Consider the following 17,873-nt stretch of genomic DNA (forward strand, 5'->3'; position numbering starts at 1 on the left):
GTAGGTGTAACAGGAGGCGTGTACATAAACATGTGATGTAAACGTAACAGAATATGTCATAAATGGGGCGGAAACATGGAGGGGGCTACCTGAGGAGCCGGGACCTCTAACCTAGTGGTGCGCGTAAACTGACAATGACGTGTTACTAGGAGAAGCTGGGGGCTATGACTTCTGCGCTAGGAGCAGAGACTGAAGTCTGGAGAGTCAGGGCGACATGTACCTAAACACTATCTAGTATCTGATGTTTAGAGAACATGTTGATAGAATCCAAAAGTTATCGGGGTAAAGGCTAACAGATTCTAAGACTGGTGCATGCATTACTCTACATGTAGTGCGTGTTGAAGAATATTAAATGACCATTAATACAGTATTTCTCTTACATGGAGACGTAAAGGCTAGACGATGACGGAAACTATTGATGCGATTCAGTAGCTTTAGGAATGCAGAGAAGGAGGGCTGGACTGATAACTAGAATCATAACATACTCTTGGCAGACTGGCAGGCAGAGCCAGGCCGAGCCGGGCACTGTGAGGCAGGAAGTAAGTGAAGGGTCAGGAACACAGGTGGGGGCTGTATCGCTCCTCAGCGAGGGCTCAGGAGACAGGAGCGGAATCTGGTGTCCGGGCCCTTTTGAGGCCTAGAAACGGGGACTTTTCAATGAAATAACGTGCACACTGAGAAACGTGGCAACGTAACCTTTACATAGGCCTAATACTCGTAGCTTTCACGAGAACTGGAAACTGGCATACTAGAGATGGACACAACTGTAATTGCGCCTTTAATCGATCATGGGGAATACATATGCATATTAATCATGCACATACAACATAGGATGGGGAACACGTAGGGACACAGAACATGGCAAAATTTACTTTTCCACATCTATCCAAGATATCTGCAGAGCAGCAACCTGGACAAATAGACACACCTTTATGCAGCAGTACTGTTTGAATTCCACAGTGCACAGTGATGCGGCATTGGGCTAGGCGGTGTTAAGTCATCTTTTTCAATAAAAGTGAGCCATCATAGTAAGTGATACTCCGCCATCCTCGAATGTATTGTGCACACTTCACATTGTTTATATATGAATATGTATATATATGAATTTCTGTGTGTGTGTGTATGTCTGTGTATGTATATATGTATATATATGTAGATCTAGATATATGTACAAGTATATTCTAATACTCATAAGTGATGTGCTATTCAATCTGATTCAAGCATGTATATCTATGAAAGATCCAATACTGGAGAAGAAAATAAGTTACTTACCTGTGACTATGGTTCTGCAGTATTGGTATCTTTCATAGAATCACATGCGACTCACCCTCCTCCCCTGAGTGACACACCTTCTCTTTGATATTGTACTTACTCACACTTGTGCTCTGAAAATCTGAGAGACAGAAGCCTGTGAGGGGAGTGTTCTAGAGGGTAGAGTTTAGTCTCTTTTTTTAAATGACAGATATGTTTTACTGAAGTAAAGGCTTTAGGTTTTTCCCAGGCTATATATATATATATTTTTTTTTCCGGAGTTTTATATAGCGCGAACTAGAACCGAACCGAATCAGTTATCAGAGCGCTTTACATAGCACCAGTTATGTTACATGAGGACACACTTTCATTTTTTTAGGCACGGGGAGATTAAGTGATTTGCCCAGAATCACAGGGGGATTTGGTGTCGTTACTGAGACTCGAACCCAGATCCCCAGGTCCGAGGTCGAGCGCCTTAGCCGTTAGGCCAACCCCTCTCCCCTGCTTTCTAATGGTACTGTGGGACTCCCACTTTGTCGATGGGAAATGATTCAAGCATGTGAATCAATGAAAGATACCAATACTGGAGAACTACAGGTTCGAGGCATGTGGGCTGCTGAATTCATATCTATAGCATAGATCGCCGCCTAGTGTTGGGTCCGGATGATTGCACATTGTTGTCCTGGAAGAGTCTTCGAAGTATCACGAGATAGGTGGCTCCTCCCCTGGACTACAGTGCGCATGGGCATCGACTCCATCCTCAGATTGTTTTTTTCCGCCATTGGGTTCGGATGTCCTTTCGTTATCTCCAGTCGGAATAAACTTTAAACCTTCGAGGCCCAAGGCCTTTTTCTCTATACGTCGGTATTGTTTGCGTTCGGTGCCCCGGTTCGGCTCCAACTCGTCCGAGTTGGATTTCCAGGGAGTCCCGTGACTCTTAAGTTATCGAGGCCCAGTCGACGCAGCAAGACCCTCGGAGACGCGACATGGAACGTAGCCCGTTCAAGAAGTGTCCCGAGTGCGGATCCAAGTACCCACACATCGACGTCCACCCGGTGTGCAACAAGTGCCTGTCGCCGGACCACAATGAAGCAAGCTGCATGGCTTGTTCAAAGTTTCGTTCGACGAAGACTCTGCGGCTTCGGCGCGTGGCGCGCATGGCGGCCCGGCAGTCGGCCCCGGCACCAGTGGACATCTTCGATGACGAAGAAGCAGACGGACAGGAAGTTCGACTGCAGATTTCACCTCCGACGGTAGACGTCGAATGCGAATACGACGCGGAGGTCGAAGGCCTCGATGTTGAAGACGTCGTCAGAGAGGTAGGAGACGACGATGAGGCCTATGGGGCCATGGAAGATAGCTCAGAGGAAGAGCTATGCCCCGTTCGGACTTTAACAAAGGCTCAGGTCGAGGGATCGCCAATCGGCCTTACCCAAGACCCTATACCAGCATGCATGGCCCCGCCTTCTGGCCCGGCTACGGACACATCGGCAGAGCCGCCATTGCCAAAACCGAAACCAAAACCGAAACTGAAACCATCCGTATTGACTACCACAAAGATGGCAGAGGCGCCATCGAAACCGAAGACGTCTGCTCCCCCATCGACGCAGTCTTCTTCCGAGGTGTCCAAGTGGTCGGCGCCAAAGAACAGGCCGACCCGGTCAAGGTGCCGAAGGTGGTCAAGGTGGTCGAACCGAAGCTAAAGAAGGCCGACGGCTCGGAGCCGAGACAGACCGTCGCACCGAAGCCACAGAAGACCATCGAACCGACATCTACCAAGGCCGTCGGGCCGAAGGGGGGCACACCGACGCCAGTGGTCAAGGCCGCCGCTCCAACGCCGGCGCCGGCCACATCTACAGACACGGATAGGGGTCGTGGCGCGCGGAAGGAGGATGCTCCGACGCCTCGCTCCGAGAAGCAGAAGTCTACGGCGCTCGAGTCTTCCCCTGGTGTGAAGCAGTCTGCTTCCTTTACGAAGCAGGTCTCGGACTCCCTCAAGCGAATTAGAGACAAAGCTTCATCGTCGGATCCGAAGGTACCTTCCGCCGCAAAGCCCGGTGTCTCAACGCCAAAGACTTCGGCGCCGCTCCTCTTCACGCTGCCGCCAAAGGTGGCACCAAAGGCCTTCGCGCCCCGTTCGGTGCCCAAGGACTCTGGGGTATCGAAGCCGGCTCCACAACATTTGTTGGAGGAGCAGACAGCGCATTTTATCGATGCCGACACCGGAAAGCTTACGCTTTACAAGCGGAAAGTCACAGCAACGCAGCCTTTGGAGTCGTATACCATTCCTCTAAAGCGCAAGAGGCCTGCTCCAGATTACATGGTCTTGGTCGAACCTCTTGTTCCGCAGTCCCAGAGAATTGCGACACCCTCACCCACTTATTCTGAGGGAGAGGCTGCAGGAGAGCTGGACGAGGAGTATAACTTCCCAGCCCACACAGAGCCTAATGAGCAACAGGACTCCTGGATAGGGGCTGGTGACCAAGGGGATCAGCACACAGTCCATGACCCTCAACTGTACACTGTTAAGACTTCTCCCACAGAGGATTCAGCGGCATTTAATGCCTTGATTGAACGAGCAGCCAAGAACCACAACGTGGAACTACATGCTGACCCTGTGGATGTGGACTTCCTATTTGACACTTTTTCAACGGCCGAAAAGACTGTCAAGACTCTTCCTATGCTAAAGGGGGTCCTTAAACATGCTGCGGACATCTTTAAAGACCCTACACGGTCCAGGGTGGTCAACCATAGAATCGAAAAGAAATACAGAGCGGCACCTGGCGATCCTACCTATATCAAGGGCCAGTTGCCATTGGACTCTTTGGTAGTTTTTAATGCCCGCAAAAGGGCGAATTCGCAGACCACCGGTGACGCTCCTCCCCCGGACAAAGAGTCGAAAGTGCTGGAGGCATCTGGAAAGAGAGTAGCAGCTCAAGCAGCCAATATCTGGCGTATATCAAACACGCAGGCGCTCTTGGCACGTTACGACAGGGCACACTACGACACAAAAGAGACCCTATTACAACATCTACCAGACCAATATAAAGAGGCAGGGGAGATGCTTATACAAGAAGGGAAGCTCATCACTAACGCTTCCATTAAGTGCGCCCTCGACGTTGCGGACACTGCCGCCAGAGCAATAAATACCAGTGTAATGCTTAGATGGCAGGCATGGCTCAGAATCTCAGGTTTTAAGCCAGAAATCCAAACTACCATCCTTAACCAGCCGGTGAACCCTGACAGGTTATTTGGTCCAGAGGTGGATACCACCCTGGAAAAGATCAAGAAAGATACGGAGACTGCCAAGTCCATGGGAGCTCTCCAATCCCAACAGTTTCGAGGAAACACTTTTCGTCGCTCAGGCAATCGAGGTGTTAACAGAGGGCAGATGTCACAGCAGACACAGTTCAATAAAGGTGGGGCGCCATCCTCGTACACTAAGCAGAGTAGAGGAGGATATCGGGGCAACAGCACCAAAGGCAGAGGCAGGGGCAGCAACAACTCCCGTTCCTCTGCCACCAACAAACAGTGACTCCCTGTCACTGCCCCCCGACCATCCAACACCTGTCGGGGGGAGACTCCAGCAGTTCCTGCCAGTCTGGAAATCCATCACCACAGACAGGTGGGTCAGGAAACTTATCCAGTTCGGCTATTGTTTAGAGCTCACGTCCTCTCCACCCAACTTACCACCAAAGCACCGTCCTATGTCAGCGGAGCATTTGCACTTATTGCAGCAGGAGGTTCTTGTCATGCTGCAAAAAGGCGCAATAGAGCTCGTGCCAGTGGAGGAAGAAGGCACAGGGTTGTACTCCCAAAGAAGGACGGGACTTGGGAGAAGGTACTCCCAAAGAAGGACATGCTAACCCTGCAGCAGGTTCTTCCATTGTTAAATCAGGGAGACTTCCTCGCAACCTTGGATCTCAAGGATGCTTACTTTCACATCCCGCTCCATCCCTCCCACAGGAAATACCTCAGGTTCACCATCCAGAACAGACATTACCAATTCAAGGTCCTTCCTTTCGGGGTGATCACAGCCCCCAGGGTGTTCACGAAATGTCTGGCGACGGTGGCGGTGCACCTCAGGAGACAAAACGTCCACGTCTATCCTTATCTGGACGACTGGCTTGTTCAAGCAAAGTCAGCCCAGCAGTGCGCCGCCGACATGTCCCACACCATTCATCTCCTTCACGGTCTGGGCTTCTCACTAAACTATCCGAAGTCGCACCTTCAGCCAGCACATGTGCGGCAGTATCTGGGCGCGACCATAGATACTCTGGCAGCCACGGCTCAGCCGACTTCAGTGAGGATCGACAACATCCAGTCGCTCATCCAGAAGTTCAGGCCGCAACACTCCCTTCCAGCACGAGTGTTCATGCAGTTGATAGGCATGATGGCCTCCTGCATCTTCATAGTCCCGCACGCGAGGTTGCATATGCGTCCGCTCCAAGAATGCTTGGCACATCAGTAGACTCAGGCGCAAGGACAGTTGAACGACCTAGTGTTGGTGACCGGTCGGGCATACAGCTCTCTGCATTGGTGGAATCCACACAACCTTTGCAAGGGCCGACCGTTCCAAGAGCCTGTGCCACAGATTACCCTGACGACGGACGCATCTCTCCAGGGATGGGGGGCTCATGTGCTCCACTACACGGTGCAGGGACTATGGACGACGCAGCAGCAGAAGATGCACATCAACTATCTAGAACTGATGGCGATCTTCATGGCTCTCAAGTCCTTCAAAGTGCATCTGTGCAACAAGGTCGTGTTGATCAGGACGGACAACATGACGGCCATGTACTACATCCAAAAGCAGGGAGGTACACACTCTCCACAGTTGTCTCATCTGGCTCAGAGCATGTGGAAGTGGGCCATTCAGAGGAACATCTTCCTCATGGCGGAACACCTCCCGGGCAAGGACAATCAGATGGCGGATCTGTCCAGCAGGTACAGCCATCAGATGCACGAGTGGGAGTTACATCCATCTGTACTCCGCCCGTACTTCCAGCAGTGGGGTCATCCAGAGATCGACCTGTTTGCCACAAGGGAAAACGCAAAATGCCAAAGCTTTGCCGCCAGGTTCCCTCACCCACAGTCGCAGGGCAATGCGATATGGATGAACTGGTCAGGCAGATTTGCGTATGCTTTTCCCCCAGCACCTCTCATACCGCTGGTGGCAAGAAAGCTGAAGCAACACTCGATGACGCTCATCCTGGTTGCTCCAACGTGGGCACGCCAACCATGGTACACCACGTTTCTAGAACTCTCCGTCGTACCGCATCAAAGGCTGCGCCTCACGCCCAGGCTCTTGACGCAGAACCATGGCGACATTCAGCATCCAGATCCGCAACAGCTCAACCTAGCGATCTGGCTCCTGAAGTCTTAGAGTTTGGCTACCTTGATTTGCCTCCTGAATGCATGGGCATCATCCGGGAGGCAAGGAAGCCCACTACCAGAGCTTGCTATGCAGCAAAATGGAAGCGGTTTGTCATTTACTGTACTGAACACGATGTCAACCCACTAGATGCGACAATTCCTGATATCATCTGCTATTTGTTACATCTTTACAAATGCAATCTAGCATATGCTTCCATTCGGATACACTTATCCGCCATAGCGGCTTATCTTCAAAACAGGCAGCATCTCTCTGTTTTCAGGGTGCCTGCCATTAAAGCTTTTATAGAAGGGCTGAAGCGGGTCATTCCTCCTAGGACCCCGCCAGCTCCTGTGTGGAACCTCAATGTGGTCCTCACCAGATTGATGGGCCCACTTTTTGAGCCTCTACATTCATGTGAGATTCAGTTCTTAACGTGGAAAGTGGCTTTTCTCATTGCCATCACGTCTTTACGGCGTGTTGGTGAGCTACAGGCGCTCGCAGTACAAGAGCCATTTATCCAAATTCATTCTAACAGGGTGGTGCTGCGCACTAACCCCAAGTTCCTTCCTAAGGTGGTGTCGCAGTTTCATGTTAATCAAACCATCGAACTGCCCGCATTCTTTCTGAACCCTGAGACAGTGGCAGAAAGAATGCTCCACACGCTTGATGTCAAAAGAGCGTTAATGTACTACATTGACAGAACCAAAGACTTTAGAAAGACACAACAGCTTTTTGTTGCCTTCTCAGCACAGCACAAGGGCAACCCCATCTCCAAAGCAGGTATAGCCAGGTGGATCGTTAAGTGTATTCAGATTTGCTATCACAAGGCTAAGCGCACTTTAACAGTCCCCCCCAGGGCCCACTCCACCCGTAAGTTGGGGGCCTCTGTGGCTTTCCTTGGTAATATCCCTTTGGAAGATATTTGTAGAGCAGCCACATGGTCTACACCACATACCTTTACTAAACATTACTGTGTAGACGTGCACTCCAAGCAGCAGGCCGCTGTGGGGCAGGCTGTTCTTAAGACACTATTTCAGACTTCTGCAGCTGGCACAGGCGGCCACCGTTAATGGAGGGACTGCTATGTATTCTATGCTATAGATATGAATTCAGCAGCCCACATGCCTCGAACTGAATATGCTACTTACCAGTATGCATCTGTTCTTGGCATGTAGGGCTGCTGACATTCATATCGCCCACCCTCCTCCCCGGCGCCTGTAGCGGCTGCAGACTTTTCTTGCATTTACTCTTCGGCATGGCCATCGCTTTCACTATTACACTCCATCTTCACCACAATGGCTAAAAACAATCTGAGGATGGAGTCGATGCCCATGCGCACAAAAGTCCAGGGGAGGAGCCACCTATCTCGTGATACTTCGAAGACTCTTCCAGGACAACAATGTGCAATCATCCGGACCCAACACTAGGCGGCGATCTATGCTATAGATATGAATGTCAGCAGCCCTACATGCCAAGAACAGATGCATACTGGTAAGTAGCATATTCATTACAGGTAAGTAACTGATTTTCTTTCTGATCATGACCACTCTTATGCTAAATGCACTCCTTTGTTCTTCAAGCACTCCATTTCATCTCGCTGTTTATGGAAAGATGTCAAGTGGCTATAAACTAATAATTCTGATTTTGGTCATGCCAGTGCCCACTATAAAATGAGGCCGTAAGAGCTGGTTTTATGAAATATATTTTCTTTTCAGTTCTTTTGCTTATTTTGGAATTTCTTTTTAAGTACCCTGAGTCTGTGGCATTAAAGTTCTAAAAATGTGCATCTAGTGATTTTCCCAGCATTGGAAGCCAATGGTGGTTTCTTCGTCCTTTATTTTGAAGATAAAGGCATGTATAGCACAGAATCTTCTATTACTCAAAATTGAGACAAAAAAACGAGACTGCTTATTGAAGGCTTTGTAGAAGTACAGCAGGTTGGAATTTTTACGGTATATAATGCAGTTTGGCACCTCTGAGCTTAAAAGTTGCAGCTTGCACTCGATGCTGTGGCAGCATCGTGGGCCTTTTCCACAGCAAATCTAGTTTGTTTACTGATGTAAAAATGCCCCTTTAATCAAGTGTATATATATATACTCCTTACAGAATCCTCTTGATACTGACAGGTATTTTCACTGTGCATCAGAGAAACCCCCAGCTAAAATACTGCTCATAGAGTTGAGCAGCCACTGCAAAGATCTTCCTTGCCGCAGGTTGGAATTGGGTTTGATGGACAACCGAAATCCACTTTTAATGGTATGACTCTTTTTTTTAGTCTGCGAGTCCACCTTGGTTACTGGAATACCACAATGGATTAAACTCAGATCTGCGACTGGGGATGAATGTATGACAATGTTCAACGTTCGTCCATCTTTTTGTGTAGCATTTTCACCCTAAGTGGGAAGGGTATGCCCAGTAGTGGGTCTCCTGCACACTATGTCACCGGTTTCAAGCTAGCCTGGCTGATGAGGGGTGATGCCATGAAACCGGTCCCAGGATGCTTGTTTTCCGGTCCAGGGAGGATCTGGCCTGGCAGTTCTGGCTGAGCTGTTCCCTTAGAGAACAGGGTCAAAGCTGATTTGCATATGGCTGAGTCCAAACTGGAATGGCGTGGCGAGCAAAATAACAATAGATTAAGCCCAGATCTGCGACTGGGTGTGAATGTTTGACAATGTCCAACATTCTGTCCTTCTTTTTAAGTGTTGCATTTACTGGAATACCACATCATCTGCATACAATATTTGAATGATATTGTCTTGGGCTACTTGCTCCTTTTACTACCAAGGTGATTGCTCAAATATGTTGGTTGATCACCTGTAACATTGCCGGTGCCATGATTCAAGGTACCCAGCAATGTGATACCAGGGGCTTACCACTGTAAAGTAAACCCGAGCACCACAGAAAGACATTTATATAGGAAAGTGCAATGCTGGTATAAGGGCATGTCTCCTTTGAAGATTTGCTCTTTCCTAAAGACCATCTGAAACTAAGCAATGTCTGTCTGTTGTAAGTAGGCCTTAAGTTTGTGCCTACAATTAAGCAAGTGAAAGAGGGCGGGGACATGTCAAGGTGGTAAGCAGCCTCTGTGACCCATTAGGACCTAGTGTCAAGGTAAACGTGTCTGCAAAGTATTTTGTAGAGTTTTCATCTTTTTAGCAAAATAATTTACTGCATTTGATCCACTGGCACCCCTGTTGAAGAACCATTGGCAGCCTGTCATTGACAGAGGTTGTCACCACTTGCCCTTCTGGGCTTTCGATTGACGGTTGTTGGGATCAAGGTGAACAACTGTTTGGACTCTTGCAGAACTATTTCAGGTTAGCAGAAGCCATAACATCCAAGAGAAGCTGCACTTTTGAAAAACGTATGGACAAGGCAGGGTATGCTGCAATGCTATACCTCTGGAAGGCCCATTTCATTTGGGTAGAGTCAGTCAAATGAAGCAGATCTGTGCCTCTGAAAGATCAAATATAGCTATGGCAGAGTGAGCCACGTGTATCTTACGCTGTAGAGGTAAAGGGCACTTATGCCATTTTTGTGGCCTTGCAGTGCTTTGGGTGGTATCTAGAGTCTATGTTCGTCACCTGTTTCAGTGACTGTGTCTGTGTCCCCCAATCCCAGTATCTGGGTCTTTTATTTCCAATGTCTACATTTGTCACATGTTCCCAGTATGTGTGTCTGTGTGTTGTCCTCCAAGGACTTTTATTTGTGTCTCATGTTGTCATTTACTTACTGTATCTCTCTATCTCAGATACTTTGTTCCCCAATCCCATGCTGCCTCCTGAGTGTCTGGCACGCAGTCTCAGCATATGTACCTCCCTATTTCAGCATCTCGGTTTCCTCATCCCTGTTCCATTGTCACTTTAGCTCTCTGAGTATCTTGGTCCCCCTGTCTATTTCTGTGACTTATTGTCTTAGTCTTTTTCTCCTGGTCCCTGTATCTGCATCTAGAGTCTGACACTGGTTAGGCAAGTGATTTTAAAAGTCCCATTATGGCTGGTCAAGACCCCGGAAGGCTGCTAGGTGTGAAACGGGTTGGTCATGTCTGGAAAATATATAACATAACAAGAGGTAGAGGTTACTACTTCCTACTGCATACTTTATAAACTACAGTCCACACAGAATATACTAGGGAAAACTGCACTTGTCATAGATGGCTTGTGATAATGTCCAACAGGAAAGAACAAAGATTTTGGATGGAAAAGCTTCATCCACATTGTCGTGGTATGCTACATCATTGGCTTGTCCGCCTCACCATGGTAGGATATTACCACCATGGCGGTCTCAGTCTCAGGAAGAGGGCGATCAAAATAAATAATGGATATATGTGGGACTCAAGCAAACCCTAAAACTACCTCTGTGTACCCAATAGATTAAGCTTAACAAAAACCCACCTCCCCATAGAATAATCAAAATTTGCTATATAGTCACTTTATACTTGGAAGGTACTTCTTATCATGGATATATTTCATTTGAAGTCAACTGATACTATCAAAACATATTTATTCAGACAAAATACTATATTTTCAGACAGAACATCATCCATATGCGTGATGACATTACATCCAGAGTGTTCATGGATGCAGTTATCACACAAGCCTCTAAAAACATGACGAGGAGGCGAAGCCCGTTAATTTTAAAATATACTGTAGTCCAAAGTAAAACCACATGCCAAGGTTAAAAGGTTCCAATGTTAAAGTAACCTTTGTGGTTTATAAAGGACGTGTTCCATTCCATTTAACGTAACGTAAGGTGAGTCTTTATGCGGCTATCGTGGCTTGCGGAGGAACACCCTATTTGGCAATTAGATTTTATCAACCAAATAAATTAATTGATTAACGGATAAGCATATCGGAATTAAAACAAAAAGAACCATCTATATCGAGTTGGACGCCAGTTTTATCATAACTCTGGGTCGGAGGTGTTAAACACTTCATGAATTGTAGATCTATCGGTTATGTTTGTCCTCATTTTTGGCTAGATGTAGTGAATGCTCTACAGCCTGCAGCAGTTACACACAATAATCCAACACCAACTTGAAAGATATAAGAAATCAACTTTGATCAATTGTGACCCTTTTTTCTTGACGAAGGCACTGCCTTGTGCGAAAATCGCGCGTCAAACACAACAGTCCATTATCACTGTGCCACATTGTTTCTCCAAGATTATGGATATCAGACATTAATTGTCATTATTGTTCGTGTTAAAAACAAAGACAATTGTACTTTTTATTGTATGTCAGTTCAATATTGTATGAACGAAGATGCGTGAATGACTATAAATGGGGTGCTGTTTTAGTATGAAATGTCTTTTTCGGTATTTGATCTACTATTAATAAAAATATTTTGTATATTGTGAAGAAAACCGATTCTGTTGGTTCTTCTTTGGTTTTTCATGTATATTGTTTAGCTTATTGATGAAACTATGTGAAGTTGATATTTTTGTTGCATTAAGTCTGTACACTAAAGGGTACATGGGGTGACAGATCTCATTCTCTTAGTATATTCTTCACTTATGTAGGGTCCCAATACTGAGAGAGGTTATCAACACTTCTTTAATTATTTCATCTATGTTGGTAAACCAACTCCAATGCTGCATTTTTGCAGACCTGTTTTTTCAGTCCCTAGCACGTCAGACCCCAACCAAAGGAAACATTACCTCTGTTGTTTCTGTAAAATTGCGTTCTTCTATCTTAATATTAACACCAACCCAACTAGGCAATATATGTTCTGCTGGTCAGTCAGAATATCAGTAATCAGCTCAATAGGGTAGGTCCCTCTGCTGAAGCCAGCACAACCTTATAATATGTGTAACGGTGGGGGTTAAGATGTGAGTAAGCCAAGTTATAGGAGAGGAAATCCTGCTGTATTCCACTTCATGTTTGTATGCTACATTATAATCCCATGTGTAGGCCGGTGTTGACCCATATCACGTTTTCAATGGGAGTGTTATCCAATTTTGTGATCACAGGATTGTTTCATTCAATCTATTGGTTGCGACCACCATGGTGGTAATATCTTACCATAGTGGGGCGGACTAGCCAATGATGAAGCATGCCACAACAACTTGGATGAGGCTTTTCCATCCAAAATCTTTGTTCTTTTCTGCTGAACATTAGCAAGAGCCAACTCTGGCAAGTGAAGCTTTCCTACTGTATTCTGTGTGGACTTATGTCAAGAAAGCCTGCTTACCAAAAATTAAAAAAACGAAATAATCACCATTATTAGGTCTCTTCTACATTATAACTTTTCGTTTTCTGTGTCAAAAATTGGTATGGTGGACACTACCAATAATTACAGTGAGCTATGGGTCAGCCCATATACATCTTTCCATTTGGATGTTTCTTATTCAATGACTTACCTTCCCCTGCTTGTCTTTGTCATTTCCCTGCAGCATACCTTCTTTACCACCGTTTTCATTGGCTTACTTTGTACTCTTTCATTGTTTACATTCCGGGAACTACTCTTTTTTTCCTTCTAGACTTCATGGGACTGCATGTTTTTTTTTCTTGCTCACTTCAATGTGCACTATTTCCCCAGTCAAATCCCTCTCACAGTCTCCATGTTACTCCCTCTCCCCCAGACCCTGTATGTGCATTCCATCACCCTCACCATCTAACACTTTTATTTCTTTTTTCTAATGTATACACCCCTCAACACTCCTCTATTGCTTCTCTCCCTGCCCCTGCCATCCATCCGTGCTTGCTTCCCCTGCCTGCTCCAGTGGTGTGCCCTCGTCTTTATCCCCTTTAGACCTGCAATTAAAAAGTTGAGGCAAGCTGCTGCAGGGTTGTTCCCTTTTTTTTCCAACTCTTTGGAGCCCTTTATTTTTTCGCATTTACCACTCCAAGATATGTGTCCGCCATCTTGAAACAATACATTAAAGTAAAAACCAAAATGACCATCACGTCATGAGGTATGCGCACATATTTAGTGATGCATGTGAATGCATGCATTATCCTCCTGGGGCTGCTGTTGCATCATGAATCATGCTTGCAAATGAATGTTGTTGATGCATGTGCACTTACACAGCTTTTGTTTCTTGCTGTTCAGTATCAGTAATACTTTTTTCTCCCTTTTTAGTTCTTGTGTAGGCAGGGCTTGCTCTGTCGCCTCGAGAACTGCTGTATTCAGGATATAGGCATAAAGCTCCGCCTACTTTCTGCCCATCTTTTAAATTGGCTCCTGGCCCTGTCCTTTGTAAATGGTAGCTTTTCATTGGTCAATACTAGTAATCCCTCCTTTGTACAGTCATGTCTCTTCTTTTAACCTCCCATGAGTGCACCCCCTGTTACATGTGTTGTTACGCCCTAGGTTTTAATTACAGCCTCAAGGCACTATTTTGTTAAAGGCCTTCAGACAGGACAATCACTTGGTCCTAAACTAGGTTTGCAGTGGTTACTTTACTCACTAGCACATCTCACGTTTATATTGGACCTTCGACAAATTTCCCTTCATCAGCTCCACATAGAGTACAACCTAATCCATAATTAATATAATAATTATTTTGTCACATTTCAAAGCTACTGATTGTATATATGGACATAGCTATTTGAATGTACTCGTGGTACTGTCTTGCATGCAATGCATTATGGGTAGGGTGGATTTACCATATTTTCTTCAAAGTGCAGTACCATATGTGACCAAAAGTTTATGATGCTCACTAGGGACTTCTAGGAGCATCTTGCGCTATTGCTTCCAGACATGCAGTGCTGGTGCCTTGCTCACTAGGGACCTCTAGAAGCAGCTTGCGGTACTGTACCTAGACAAGCAATGCTGGTGCCTTGCACACTAGGGACCTCTAGGAGCAGCTTGCGGGACTTCACCCAGACATGCAGTGCTGGTGGCTTGCTCACAAGGGACCTCTAGAAGCAGCTTGCGGTACTGCATCTAGACAAGCAGTGCTGGTACCTTTCTCACTAGGGACCTCTTGGAGCAGCTTGTGGTACTGCACCCAGACATGCAGTGCTGGTGCCTTGCTCACTAGGGACCTTTAAGACCAGCTTGCAGTACTGCACACATACAATGCTGGTTCCTGGCTCACTACGCAAGCATTTTCAATGCACTAGGTCTCGCCTTACTGAAAGTATGAGTTATTGGCGTTGTATTATTATTTGCAACTCAAATACCTCAAACTATCAGTTTGTTTGTTTATTGAGTTTTATATAGCGCTGGCTAGACTCAAAGCTATCAGAGCACCTTACACGAGGTACCACAAAGTTACAAAATGTGAGACCTATTGCATTGCAAATGTTTGGTGTTGATGCTGAATGAGGAGAGACATATTAGCTTTGTCAGTGCTTGTTGTGTATGGTGTGTTAGGTGAGTAGGTGCTATTTTATTCTTTAGCACTGAGTCTGCAGCTTACTTTTCTGAACTCATCTTACAGTGTAGAAGCAGCAAAACCTGGAACCTCTTCCCACTCTCTCAAAAACAGCATGGTACAATGCCTTGTCTGAATCGTTTTCCGCTTATTTTTAGATCCATGAGGCTGCTAAACTCGTGTGCAGGAAGTGTAAGCGCTCAGTGACTGAGGAGACTGGACGAGTGGTGCAGCATGGTACAAGGCGCTACAGATTATGCCACGGGTGCCTGTCGGACGCTTCGGAAGATATTATCCCTGTTGATGTTAACAAAGAATGGGCTCATTCTTCTGCTTCAGATGAGAAGGTATCCATGTGGCTGCTAGGCCAGGAGCACGGGGAAGCTCCTGAGATGGAGGAGGACGATGGGTCATCAGATCTAATCATTCATGAGGTGAGGGATAGCGACGATGACATTGAGGAAACTGAAGTCAAACCAGATGTCAGTAAACTATGATCAGGCTTTACTCCAATGCAATGGAAATAACCACAGCCATCTGAGGAGAAGAAAGGAGCCAAATGACTGGCTTTACAAACATAATGTTTGAGATTGGGAAAACATTGTCTAAATACAGTCGAACTGTGGTCACTAAATCAGTTTCGAGATCACCTCAATGAACATTTTGAGAAATCCTGTAAATGTTATTTATATGTTAAGGATCGACAGTACGCCTCTCTGCTCACTCTGGCACGTGCATTTTATAGCGGAATTGGTGAAATTATAGAGCAGCAAATGATGCTCTAAAGGGCCAAACTATGACTGTCATTTTAACCATCTCTGAAGAAGACCTACAACATGTCTTGAGATATTTAGAAGATGTAGGTATGTCTATGACAGAGAGTTGTGACTTGTGAATCTTTTTACTCAAGCGTATAAAATGTACATATTTACTTATTGGGATATATATATATATGTATATATATGTGTGTGTATATATATATCCAAGTGTATGTGATTGTGACTATATAAAGTGTGCTACATTATTTTAAAGGTGGCCGCACGCGGGGACTATGGACATTATATAGGTGTGTGCCCACTTTGATGGTTTTTAGAAGTATGTAAAAATCTAAGGGAAAGCTTAGTCAAAGTATCCTATAAACTGACTTTTCTCTGATGCTTAAATGGCTCTTGCGTTGGCTACCTATCCTTTCCACTCCCGTCTGCAAGAGCATCAAAAAAGTTAGGTTTGTTGCTTGTATAGCACCCTAAAGTGCTGAGAGTGGGCAGGAGATTTGGAAAAGAGGGACCAGGATGGAAGAAAGGAGATCAGACAACAAGAATAGCTGAGGAAGCCTTTGGATTAAATGGTCTTTCACAAGCGATAAAGTTTCCCAAAGGAGAAAATTGCCTTGTGGTTGACCCGGCTTAGGAGCCTAGTGGGCAGATGGGGATGCAAGAGAGCTAAGAAAAGCAGAAGGGAAAGAGCGAGGGGAGGAGGATAATTTACACAAATGCATGAAAGGGAGAAAAACAATGCCTGTCAGATTTAAAAATTAGTCCCACTATTCCAAAGTTAATATGTGGGCCAGAAGGTGCCTGTTACAGTCAGACCTCTCATGCAACCTCTCACTTATAGATCTATATGCCAATCTGCTCACAGGGAAAGGCTGAGTTAGAAGAGGGACAGCTGGCACAGCAGAGCCCCTTTACTATGTACCAGTCTCCTAGGAAGACAGAGACCAGGGTCCCTGCATTGGGCCCGAAAGGCTTTGTTCAAGCATTTTCCTAGCTTGGCGTGGCCTGGAATAGACTTGACCCCTCGTGCATTCTATATGGCTTAACTGGTAGCCGGGTAAGGCCCTCATGCTGCTGCTCAGGTTGGGCTTTAGAACTGCGGGCTGTTGGCACAATAGTAGGAAAATCTAACTTTGGAATACAACACAGTACAATGCAAAATATTTTGTTGCCACGACAAGTGCGACACATCCCTTCAGTAGTAAGTACATTGGATACTTAAAGTGATACTTAAATGCTGATTTTGTATGCTGACATTCCTGGCTGTTTACTGAGAAATGCTGCTTTTTATGTATGTCACACCTTTTCTGTTAACGTGCAAAAAGCCTCTCTTAGCCAACACGGGGCACACATGTCCACCTACTCATCATATATTATACTGTGGAACTAGGTTCGCTTCCTCTTTTAAAAGAAGACCCTAACTTCCGGTGCCAGGGGATTTCCTCACCCCTTCTTGCCTTGTTAGCTTAGTATTCTCATAGCCTTCTTTTCATTTACATGCAAGTGTTGGTACCTTGGAGAAAGAAGAGCATAACCAGCCAGTTCAGGAAGATGCAGAGGCGTGGGCGAGCTTGTTATCTGGGACATGGCCAAGAAAGAGACACCAGAGCCCCTGGAGGAAGATGAAGGTTCGAGGCATGTGGGCTGCTGAATTCATATCTATAGCATAGATCGCCGCCTAGTGTTGGGTCCGGATGATTGCACATTGTTGTCCTGGAAGAGTCTTCGAAGTATCACGAGATAGGTGGCTCCTCCCCTGGACTACAGTGCGCATGGGCATCGACTCCATCCCCAGATTGTTTTTTTTCCGCCATTGGGTTCGGATGCATATTTCATCACTCCAGTTCGAATTTGAATATAACTTTCTTTTCGGCCCACAGGCCTTTCCTATATCGTCGGTATTGTCTTGCGTTTGGTGCCCAGCTCTGTTCCGGCTCAGTTCCCGAGTCGGACATCCAGAGGAGTCGCGTGGCTCTTCGGTGCTCGAGGCCCAGTCAACGCAACAAGACTTATTCGACAAAACATCATGGAACGGAGCCCGTTCAAGAGGTGCCCTGTGTGCAACTCCAAGTATCCCCACATCGACGTCCACCCGGTGTGCAACAAGTGCCTGTCGCCGGATCACGATGAAGCCAACTGTATGGCTT

General features: G+C 46.2%; 1 protein-coding gene across 3 annotated transcripts in view; it reads left to right on the forward strand.

Annotated features, from left to right (window-relative positions):
- LOC144822815 (zinc finger and BTB domain-containing protein 8A-like) overlaps positions 1 to 17,873 on the forward strand; it is a 101,031-nt gene that overhangs the window by 62,544 nt on the left and 20,614 nt on the right. For 2 of the 3 annotated variants that reach the window (XM_078680731.1, XM_078680730.1), the window contains one exon: positions 15,109 to 15,447. In XM_078680731.1, coding sequence (XP_078536857.1) covers positions 15,109 to 15,447 — 339 coding nt within the window. Of the gene's footprint in view, positions 1 to 15,108; positions 15,814 to 17,873 lie in introns of those variants that run through there. The other variant, XM_078680732.1, reaches the window with a different exon arrangement.

The sequence above is a fragment of the Lissotriton helveticus genome, chromosome 3_1 (genome assembly GCF_964261635.1).
Source record: "Lissotriton helveticus chromosome 3_1, aLisHel1.1, whole genome shotgun sequence".
Taxonomy (NCBI): Eukaryota; Metazoa; Chordata; class Amphibia; order Caudata; family Salamandridae; genus Lissotriton; species Lissotriton helveticus.